This window comes from Octopus bimaculoides, chromosome 10 (assembly GCF_001194135.2).
Source record: "Octopus bimaculoides isolate UCB-OBI-ISO-001 chromosome 10, ASM119413v2, whole genome shotgun sequence".
NCBI lineage: Eukaryota > Metazoa > Mollusca > Cephalopoda > Octopoda > Octopodidae > Octopus > Octopus bimaculoides.
In genome coordinates, this window is record NC_068990.1 from 55,108,390 (window position 1) to 55,120,583 (window position 12,194).

General features: G+C 34.7%; 1 protein-coding gene across 2 annotated transcripts in view; it reads right to left on the minus strand.

Moving 5' to 3' along the window:
• Positions 1–3,458: 3,458 nt before the first annotated feature.
• Positions 3,459–12,194, minus strand: part of LOC106872589 (myosin-VIIa) — a 99,496-nt gene continuing 90,760 nt past the window's right edge. For both annotated transcript variants that reach the window (XM_052971213.1, XM_014919623.2), the window contains 4 exons: positions 11,088–11,204; positions 10,618–10,692; positions 8,293–8,418; positions 3,459–5,037 (listed from right to left, as the gene is read on the minus strand). In XM_052971213.1, the coding sequence (XP_052827173.1) occupies positions 4,921–5,037; positions 8,293–8,418; positions 10,618–10,692; positions 11,088–11,204 (435 nt within the window). In that variant the 3' untranslated portion in view covers positions 3,459–4,920. The remainder of the gene's footprint in view (positions 5,038–8,292; positions 8,419–10,617; positions 10,693–11,087; positions 11,205–12,194) is intronic.

The window sequence follows — 12,194 nt, forward strand, 5'->3', positions numbered from 1 at the left end:
TGAGGTCAACTTTGCCTTTCATTCTTTTGGGGTTGATAAAATAAGTACCGGTCAAGTACTGCGTTTGATTAAATCAAATAGACCCCTTTCCCAGAATTTCAGACCTTGAGCCCATAGCAGGAAGGATTATTATTATTATTATTATAAGTTTTTCTTCCTTCAATTTTGTTTCTGTTTCTTGCCATGTGTCTTCCTGACACTTAGGGTAAAGAAACTCACTGTATACATTGATAGGCTACTAAAATAAACACACTAAATTGTTAATTTACAAAATCAAATGAAATTATGTAGGGAAAAAAATGAATTACTAGAAGGCAATGATTCTCACAGCAACAATACTCTTCTAAATATGTGTGATGTACCAGTTGAAACAATCTTTTGCACTTTTTGTAGGGAAGGTAAGCCTGTGAGCATTCTCAAATGATTTTCACTTCCGTTTTTGATGATTCCAAGTGTTCCTACAATGACTGATATTGTAACCATCTTGGGATACCACATTTTTTTCAATTTCAACGAGCAAATTTTTATATTTTTTGAGCTTGTCAAATTCTTTTGCCAAAGTATTATTTTCATGCTGATGCCACATAAAAAGTATTTCTGCTGGTGCCACATAAAAAGTACCCAGTACACTCTGTAAACTGATTGGCATTAGGAGGAGCATCCAGCTATGGAGCTTAGTGCAGCTCTTTGGCTTGGCAGCTCCTGTCAAATCATCCATCTCACAACAGCATGGAAAATGGACATTAAATGATGATGATGAGGTACTTTGCTGCTGTACTAGTTAACAAAAACAAAAAAATTCCTCCCTGTTTACCTCCAGTGAGTATACAAATATCAAAAGGGAAAGTCCAATTGTTCAGAGCCCCATTGTAACACCCTATCCTTTTATTTATAATGTGTAGTCTTAATCCCATCTTTCAAGATTTGAATTGTTTCACCTGCACTTCCAGTTATTTTATTTATTGCACAAAATACCAACTTTACTGTGATTTGTATATAGGTAAGAATGGTTGCAGGCTGGTTGACCAGTTTAGAAAGCATTTGTTTCACATGTTCATATGTGATTTAAAGGCCCTCTTAAACCAACTGCACAGCATTTCAGCAGTAAAGGTTACTCTCTCCATCCTATTTCTGTCTTTGGTTTACATCACTACCAGGAATCACCATCCACCCGACTCTCTCATGAGCAACAAAGTGCCAATAAAGTAATGTAGTTGATGATATTGCTTACTCCTTCCTTCCTTGTAATTGCTGGTCTTTTGTCCAAATCAGAGACTACTATTTTGGAGAGATGGTTTGGCAGTATCATTAGAGAATTGGGAAAATGTTTTATGGTATTTTTTTCAGCTCTTTACATTCTGATCTTTTTTTTTTTTATGGAAACGTCTTCCCATTGGCATTAACAGCTGATTATTTTTCCTCTATTTCTTTCCTTTATATTTTCACTCCTCCACCACCACCACATGTACAGGGTGCAATGAATAAACTGTCATCTAAATTATGCAGAAATGAAAATAACACTGACATCTCATGATAACAGATATATTTACTAAAATTACATAAAAATATCTTGAAATATTAAAGAGTAAATTTATTTAATAAAGTCTCCTTTGGCTTCAACAATGGACTCCAGACGACTTCGGAATCTCCTGCAACTCTTCTCTTCTGGGCGGTCTGCTTGTCTAAGTTGGTGAATGCTGCCATAATCCTTGTCTTCATTTTATCTTTGATGTTACAAGGAGCTTTGTTGGTCTCTCGCTCAACTGCTCCCCACACATAACAATCAAGAGGATTGCAGCCTGGGGGAGTTAGGTTTGATGTAGTCGTAGAAATTGTCTGACAGCCATGACTGGTTTCTCTTGCTTGTGTGGCATGGTGCAGAGTCCGGTTGCCAAACATAGGATCTTCCAGCAGCCACCCTCTTGACCCAGGGCAGCACTATCTCCTCCAGGCACTTGATGAAGGCCTTCCATGTTGAGTCTGAGGTCATGTGGGAAGAGGAATGGATGCATAACATTGCCGTCACTAGTGATTATTCCAGACACCATGATGTTGATTAGTTGCTTGATTTTTACCACTCTCAGTACATGTTCATATTGGAGCTTCCAGCATGAATGCCAAGCATTACAGCATGTCATTTCCAAATTTCTGGCAGAGTAAATTGTGTCATGGTGCAGTTTTTTTTATCACAAACAGTGCCCAACTAACCAAACTATACTGTGTAGTTGACAAAATCAAAAAGAAACAATGTGCATGTCCAAAGTTAAAAATATAAAATGGCAACAATTTATCCATCGCACCCTGTATATTCTCACACCATTTTACTATGTACATAGTGTTGTGCTCAGATATACACTTACTAACACTTACCTATTTCTGCTGTTGCTACTTATTTCTCTGTTTTATTTTTTAGTATACAGTTAACATTTTGTTAATCAGTTTCCATCAAACTTCCATCATTCACTACCTCCAATGACTTGCTAAAACAGTTTATCTTTTCTCCTTTTCTTAATTTCTCTCTCCTTTATCTTGAAAATAGTTTGTTTTTTTATTTGAGCATTGATGATTTTCTCTTTTCTACTTTGCTTATTTGTACAGACTTAGCCTTTTTTCAGTAAGTCTGTTCCATTTAACCCTACTGACTTCGTTAAAAAAAGTTTAAAATATTGCCAACTGTAACTTGCATGCACATATATACGAGTAATTGATGCACATGAATCCCTGTGTGTGCACACTTCTTCCTGTTCAGCTTCATTTGAGGCATTGATTTCAAATTTTGGCACAAGGCCTGCAATTTCGGGGAGGGGGTAAGTCAGTTACATCAGTCCCCAGTATTCAACAGGTACTTATCTTATTGATCTCAAAAGGATGAAAGGTAAAGTCAAGCTCAGTGGAGTTTGAACTTGGAAAGTAAAGACGGACAAAATGCTGCTAAGCATTTTTACCCAACGTACTAACGATTCTACCAGCTCACTGCCTTATTTGAGGCAAATATTGGTTGCATGCAGAAGCAATGTGCCATCATTGAATTCTTGACAGAAGAGAAGTACAGGCTGTCTGACATCCACAGAAGCATACAGGTTACTTATGGAGATAACACCATTGACATCTGCATGCATGTATGTTGCATTCAATGGACAACCATAAAAAAAGCATGTGTATGTTTGCTAGTTACTACTTAGCTTTGAATTAGCCCTGATAAACAAACTTGTCTAGAGTAATCTAGCCTTGACATTTCCAGCTTTTATTCAAACACAATATAACAAGAAGATATTGTGTGGTAGGTAGAGTTGCTTATGGTTTCTAACATATCAAGTAACTACACAGAGGCTCCCTCATCAACTCGTGTTTGTATGTTTATGACATCTAAAAGTAAAAAAGAAAATGAAAAGCAAGCATAGTGCACTTCTAGAAACCAATTGTCAAAATAAGAATTGAAATTAAACAAAGTTCTTCAATTAACCCACAATACAATATACTTTTATTTATACCTTGATGAGAAGAAAATACCAGACTATCATAGCATATGATTTTGTATTAACAAAATTAAACAATGCACACTTTCAATTTACTGTAAAATTTTTTTTTAAATCTTGAAATTTCCACAACTTCCCACAGTATCATAAATTCAGCAACACTTGAATTAAATAAGAACCAAATATGTTATTGCTGCTTGTACTCACGTCACAGCAGTAGATGAGTTAAGTCCCTTTAGCGCTTATAGTATTTTAACTTAAGCCTTTTTGACCCGTTCACAAAATGCATGTTGCTTTTTGGGTGTACTGTTTGCAACATAGCTTATAGATTTTTTTTAATAATAATAATAATAATAATAATAATAATAATAATAATAATAATAATAATAATAAAAGTATTTAATTGAAATGATACCAATTATTCCCAATACGATCTAGCTAAGTTCTGACACCATAAATACCACAGCAATGAGTTTCCAAGATTTAAGCCCAAGACAAGATGATTAAGCAACATTTTTGAATTGCTATTCCTGATTGACTGACAACTCATACAACATTTAATGATTGCAGCCAATCAATAGTGTAGTGCATAGATATATTTTTGTATATTTGTATAGCATTTATATATAAATTCCCTAGATTGCATTGCCACATGTGTATTTGTTTTGTAGCAGAATAGTTTGCTATTTAAACAGTCATGGTTGTTTTCACATTTGATGTCGTTAATGTATCTTCATTTACAACACTGATAGTCATGTATAATGCATAGAGACATGTCGAAACTGCTTTGCAATCATTTGTCAGATGTGTGTGTGTGTGTGTGTGTGTGTGTGTGTGTGTGTGTGTGCGTTAGTGCATGCTGATAATTTCAAGCCCAAAGCAAGATTTGATAGATGTGCTGCAAGCAGTTTTCGTGCCCTCCATGTTCTTTCACTTAAAAAATTAAAATCTCAATCCAGTGCAACAATTTGTAGGACTATTTGACTGACAAATCATATTATTATTGGCTGGTAAATCATATGATATTAATTGCAAAAGAAAAAATAAATAGTTGAAAATCCTTTGTGCAAAATTCTGTGTGCATGAGTGAGTGAGTCTGTGTGTGTGTGTGTGTGTGAATGAGTGAGTGAGTCTGTGTGTGTGAGTGAGTGAGTCTGTGTGTGTGTGTGAATGAGTGAGTGAGTCTGTGTGTGTGTAGGGGGGAGGGAGAGAGAGCGAGTAGACATAACTTTGAATTAAAAATGTATTATATCTTCAATATAATATATGATTTAATACAGTGAACAAATTGAAGTTCATTAGATTGCTAATTAGATATGCAATATTGATAGCACGGTCAATAATTAGTAGTATACTTTTAATGGATTTTTCTTTTTTATTTTTGTGGTTTTAGATGTTTGATATAGAATACAAACTATGTAAAATATGAAGTAGTAAATGATTGCTAGCAAATTGTTTCTCCTCTCTTAGCACCTGCAAATACTTGGAAATTCTTGAACTTGGAATTGAGAGAAAACTCTATGTTTGCTACAATCAGGTCATCCAAGAGTTCCCCCTGAAACTAGAAAAGAAAAAGTAATGTTAAAATTAAAATTGAATTTTGGATTCTTTTGATTTCAGACCAGCATTTAAAGATTGAAAGAATATTGACAGTAGCTAAAATAAGTTTCCAAATGTTTCAGGTATAATTAAATTTAAACTTGTTTGGGCAAATGTCATCTGTTGTAACCCCAGGCTGACTAGTGCCCTGTGAGTCAATTTGGTAGATGGAAACAGTATGAAACTTGGTACATACATACATATGTTTGTACATACATACATATGTTTGTACATACATACATATGTTTGTACATACATACATACATACATGCAGATATAAATATCTATTTGAAAACCAAAGAAAAAGAAGACATCTATGCTGCTTCAAAACCTCCAGCTTCACATTCATACCAATAATAATTGGAACACTAGGTTTTGTTAGTAAATGCTTAATGGAGAATCTGGATAAACTGGGATTTTCAGAAAGAGAAATTGACTGGTTGATTCATACAAGTCCAATCTGTGAGTGGAACAGTAAGAATTTGCAAGACTTTTCTCAAGTTCCAAATGTGAATTTATTTGTGTTAACAACATCCCAAAGATGAAGCCTTGTATTTTTGTTGGAAACCAGGTTCTTCCTCAGTGGAAGATTTATAATAATTAAAGAATAGAAGAGACAAACAAGTACAGACAAATGGTTTAAGTCGATTATATCGACCCCAGTGCATAACTGATACTTATTTAATTGACCCCGAAAGGATGAAAGGCAAAGTCGACCTTGGCAGAATTTGAACTCAGAATGTGAGCGTCAGACGAAATACCGCTAAGCATTTCACCCGGCATGCTAACATTTCTGCCAGCTCACTGCCTTCACACACAACAAGCTTCTTTCAGTTTCTGTTTATCAAATCTACTCACAAGGCTTTGGTCAGCATGAGGCTATAGTACAAGACACTTGCCTAAGATGTCACACAATGGTATTGAACCTGGAACTATGTAATTGGGAAGCAAACTTCTTACCACACAACCATGCCTATTCAATTTTTGTATCTTTTACTTCATCATAACACAAATCAAATACTTATTTCATCATTTACTATGAAACACATACTCACTCACCTTTTCCTCTCCCTAAGCCAATTTCCTCACACACAGAGAGACAGACTGAGCCAATTAATTTATATATATATATGTAGTGGACCTTGCATGCATGAAGTGGATTCGATCCACTATAGCCAAATTTAAATCAACACTGCAACAGAACTTTTCCCACAGTGGAACAATAGTTTTTCTCTGACAGCAGTTTAATATTTTCCAGATGCCTTTAGCTAGGCCGAAACAATGTCTTCACCACTTGACCCTTTCTAACCTCTCCTACATCACGAAAATCTAGAATAAAGATAGCAGGACCACCAACTGAATCCATTGTTCTCAATAATATATCTATCCTTCTGGACTGTTATAAAAGCAAGGAAATCCCAAGAAAAATTTAGTTTAGTCACCAGTCGGTGACGACTCAACCAGTCCAGTCACATGGTGTCGACTCAGTGACAACGAAGTCTGGCTGACCAGCTAGAACCTTGGCCAGAGGGAGAAAAGAAGATTACAACCAGCCAACTATAAGACACAACGTCCCACACTATACAACTTTGACTAGCTCACTTGCTTTTCTCTGTAACATTACCCTATCTTTATCTATTTACTACCACAAAATCGTGTACACACATATACAGGCCGAAATTGACTTTCTTCAGCTTGCATGCTTTACGAACTGTGTTACACTATTACTCTAACCTACGCGTCGTGGTATGGCATTTATTAAAGTAACGGTAAATAAATATTTATTTACAACTTCGATCACTCTTCATCGTTCATCTTATAACCTGTCACAATCGAAAACTACACCAAATTATCAAAACATACAACCGTTACATATATATAAAACAGAGTTTGTGTGTGCATGTGTCTGTGTGTGGTGCATATGTTCCTTATGGATTTGAAAACTGAGTTGCCAATTTTGATGTATGAGGTATCAAAAGATTCAGTAATCTTTCTGCTACCAAATGAAGTATGTTTTTTGCATAAATCTTTTTTTACTACGAAAATAACCTCCAAAATGAGGTTGGATCGCACAAATTTTGAGGTCATTTTTAGCAATATTTGGATTTGCTTCTAATCTATGTTACCAATTTTAATGTTTTCAGTGTAAAAAAATGTAGCAATGTACAAAAGAGTGTTATGAGTGCATTTGTGATGCACAAAACCCTTTTTGTCAATGTAAAATGACCAAAAAAAACATGCTTTTTTTAGAACAATTATTGGCACATTTTCCATCAATAATGGCATTTGTGCCACAACTAAACTGCCAACGTGAACATCTTCAGTATTCCATGATTAAACAATGTCTTTGAAGTATTGTGATACCATTTCTTTGCACAAAGCCCTACTTTTCAACAGAAAATCAACTAATGAACTGTGTTTCTGGCATAATTGTGATCGCTTCTGGTATAATTGTGATCACTTCTGGCATTACTACCAAAAACAATTTGTCCCTGTAGATTTTCTTGGTAGCAAATGACTCAGGAATGCCAAACGAGCATTCTCAGGTTTAAATTCATTAAAATTTCCCCAAGGATCAAGCACAATAAGAGCCTATATTTGTTCGAGTGTGGTAAAGACATGAAGCAATGACTAAAACCTTTTGAGCTTTTTTACAGTTAACATTTTTCTCTTTACTTAAACCAACTTATGCAAAGTTGCTTATCGTTATTAGTCTATATTCATGCCTATTATTCATTCCATAGGTTGCAAAGTTCATAAAGATTTTGCTACAATCTCCCTATTTTTCAGTGACTGAGCATGTACTATAATGCAGCTGGTGTCATGGAAAACAAATGTCTGACCTGATAACTTCAGCAAAGACAACAACAACACTGCACATCTATGTGAGGGTAAGTTAAGGTCACATACACACAAGTCTGCCCACAGTGTTTATCCCTTCATTGGTCAGTTTACCGATTGGTACAATTTCAAATCAATTTTTCATTATCAGAAATATGTACTGCAATACCAGTTGGTCGTGGTGTTACTGTTATCAATGACTTGGGCAATGCTAGAGTGCATTGTATGTGGTGCGTACATTCCACTTGAAGTCAAAAATTGAATATGTAATATATATATATATATACACACATAATACAATATGGCTGTAGGTCATAACACCCAGGCAATGCCAGGGTGCATTGCTAGTGATATAATATTTGAAGGATCTACTTACTTTGTCAATTTGAAAGAAAATTCTCTTTGAATCAGTTGTGCTCTCGTTTTCAAAATTGAGGCTGAATTTACCACTTTCATGAATCCAGTTTCTTATTTGTTGAAACTGCATGGAGTGGAAAACTTGCTGGAAAAGCAAACAAACAAACAGTGAATTAGTTTTATATTATGTAGAATGTTAGTAAAATCAGAAATACTTACACTCTAGGACTTTGGAAAATAACAACTATGACAGGTGCAGGTATGACTGTAGTAAGAAGTTTTGTACCACAGTGTGGCATCTTGGGCAAGTGTTTCTACTCTAGCTCTTGGCTGACCAAAGTCTTGTAAGTGGATTTGGTAGAGGGGAAACTAAAAGGACTCTTTCTACGTGTGTGTGTGTGTGTGTTTTACAGTAACACACTCTTGATTTCACATTACATTATATTTGTAAATGAGTATCACCTTCATGCAAGTGATGTCCTTTGTTTCCAATCTTTCATGGAAATATGTCTGGTAATGGGGAAAATTAACCTACTTCAAAACCAGTGAGAGTTAGCAACAGGAAAGGCATCTGGCCTTAGAAAAATCAGCCTCATCAAATTCTGCCTACCAATGCAAGCATGGAAAAGTAGATGTTAAAATGATAATGTTGATAATTGTGTTTCTTCTGGGTTTTTATATTCTTAGTTCAAATTACATTGGGGCCAACTTTGTCTTTTATCAACATGAAGTTGATAAAACAAAGTACAAGTCCAGAACTGGGGTTGTTAGTATAAACTAATGCAGTGATTCTCAACTGGGGTCCATATGGCCCTTGGGGGCCCAAATAAGATTTTTGGGAGTCCATGTAACAAAACAGTAAATTAGAAACCCACAGTAGTATTATAAGGGCCCCTGAAAAAAGTGTTTTAGGTATACATACTAGTGTATATTGCAAGAAATAGCTAGGTTTCTTTCTCTAACATTTTACATAGTTCAACCTACACTAGTTAATGGGTGAAAAACAGAAAAGGAATTTTGAAAAAAAGTTTCTATAAGACTAGTTTTTAAACATTGAATGGCTATGGTGGTCCACCAAAATAATACAGAAATCAAAGAGGTCCATAGATAAAAAATGGTTGAAAACCCCTGAACTAATGCTTTAATGCCCTCCCCTCAAAATTGCTTGTACTTAGATTGGTTTCAAATTTTGGCACAAGGCCATCAATTTGGGGAGAGAGCATGAGTCTGTTATATTGATTCCAATGCTAAACTGTTACTTGTTTTATAGATCCTGAAAGGTTGAAAAGCAAAGTTGTTTTTACATTTTGAGTTCAAATTTTGCCAAGGTCGACTTTGCCTTTCATCCTTTTGGGGGTCAATAAATATATACCATTTGCATACTGGGGTCGATCTAATCGACTGGCCCCCTCCCAAAAAATTTCAGGCCTTGTGCCTAGAGTAGAAAAAAATATTGTGGTTTTAGTTCCTGGGTTGGGTGATGCATTGTTTCCAGTGTCAATGAAATGAAGCATTAGTCAAATATTCATCCAAATTTTTTACTTTGTCTTACTTTAACAGTTCTTATTAAGCATTGAACTGTCAGAATCATTAGCATGTTGAACAAAATGTTTAGTAGCATTTCTTCTGACTCTTTATATTCTGAGTTCAAATTCTGTGAAAGTCAACTTTGTCTAAGTACCAGTTAAGCACTAGGGTTGATGCAATGGACTAGCCCCTTCCCACAAAATTTCAGGCCTTGTGCCTATTGTAGAAAGAATCATTAAGCAAGTGTTTGGCACACAGTAAAACTTAACAAAATGTTTTTAAATAAAATAAGGATGAAATATTTTAATTTAAATATGAAACATGAGGCAATTTGTATCCTAGAACCAGAAGTATCCCAAGCAGCTTGGTATCAAAAGGATTTTATGCAACATTCATTGTAACCCCACAAAAGCCCCCAATTTTCCAAATGACACTATAGTCACTGCAGTCATTTTCATACACAATTTTTATCACATAGCAGAACTGTTATCTTTTTATTCCTTATATGGGCATCTCAGTAATGATAAATCAATGAAGTAGTCTCTACATGGTCATGTCACATGAGTTAACAGTATGACACTAAGTATGGTATGATGCTCTGCTGCTTATCTTCGGGTTACTAAGATAAATACCAAACTTAAAAATCAAATGACTGAAGCAAATAAAAGAATAAAAGGTGGGGGCCTGAAGTCTCTGAAAATCGAGTATTGTTTCTACAATAATCAAATGACTACCTTTGTAAGTTCTAGATAATTCTTATAGAATCCCAAAACATCTTTACAGAAATTTATTACCTTATTATATTTACAAAAATTACCTTTGTTGTTGGATCCATGATTAAAACTTCAGTTCGGTTGACAGCAAGTTGTAAAGAATTTGGGTTTTCAGGCATCTATGATAGTGAAAAGATAAAAGCAGTAAAATAAAGTGATTATTATCCTATCTCTATTATAAAGTGACTTCAAAAGATATTTTGTACAATCACAATAACAGGTTCAACATATATAGCAGGATAGGCAGTGTATCTGATATCTTTGATTAAAAAAAAAAAAAAATCTATATGCATATATTATTGATTATGTCATTAATTACGGATTCTGGGGGAAACTTTTATAATAGCAAAATTTAGATGGGTATTATTGATATTGAATACTTGCAGTATAATAGCAAAGTTGAAAAGCAAAAAAAAATTTTTTTTTTTCTTTATCATAAGTATAATGAATTCTGTTTCTCATGCAATGAATATATAGTGGTATTTGTAGGCCATTGTTTATTTTTATCTCTTACCTGAATTTCAAAAAATACTGAACCGTAAGTTCGGAAGCCTTTTGTAATGTTCACAAATGCAACCTTTGCTTCTGATTTAGTATATGTTTTCATGCTTTGCAGCTCACCATAGATTTCCTGTACAAAACAGAATATTTTTATTTATCATTACACCAAAATCTCTCTGGAACTCTTAAGCAACTAGCACCCGAGAAAAACAAGAAAATGTGTTGTTAATTGGAGTCAAACAAATTTGCGCTTATTTATGCTAATTAATCTTATAATAATTCTGCTTGTCATTCTGTTACTTAGCCCATTGGTAACACTTTCGCATGATAAGAGAAGAAGAGGAATAAAGAGAACAAGGGGACATAAAAAGATGGAGAGAGAAAAAGTCGGAGAGAGAAAAAGATGGAAAGAGAAGAAGACAGAGAGTGAAGCATTCATGACGTGAGATAGAGGGAACATGACTATTACTTTCATATGATTATTTGAAGGGAAAGAGAGTACAAGAGGGAAATAGAAAAAGGAGAGAGAAAAAGAGGATAAGGCAAACAGTGAGACAGAAAGGGGGAGAAAGAAAAAGAAGAAGAGAGTAAAAGACAGGGAGAGAAGCGTCCATGATGTGAAGTAGGGGGAATGTAATATCTATTACATGGTTAAAAAGCTGAAGGTAGTGATATACAGGAGGAGAGTTAAAAATATAATTTTAGCATAAGGGTGATGTTCTGATGGAGAGGTTAAAGAAAAGCAAAGAGGGGAGAGAGAGAGAGATGATGATGATGAGAGAGAGGGGGAGAGAGAGATGACGGTGGTGGTGGTGGTGGATTTGGTGGTGGTGAGTGAATAATGAAAAGTGTATTTTTTTTAGTTCAACTAATTTTTTTTTTATATCACCTATCACTTAATGTATGTGCATATGTGCAATTCCATGAAATATTCACACTTATTTACATGCAAGATATGTGCAATTATTTTTCATTAAAAATTTTAATTTTCTGTTCTCCCTGTTACAGTTGAAGACAGCACAGCTAGGGGACTGTGAAGTCTTGTACAAAGTTGTTATAAAATGCAGATGAAAAAGTGGAAAACAGGACTTTTCTTAAAAAACAAAAAAGGAAAGACAAG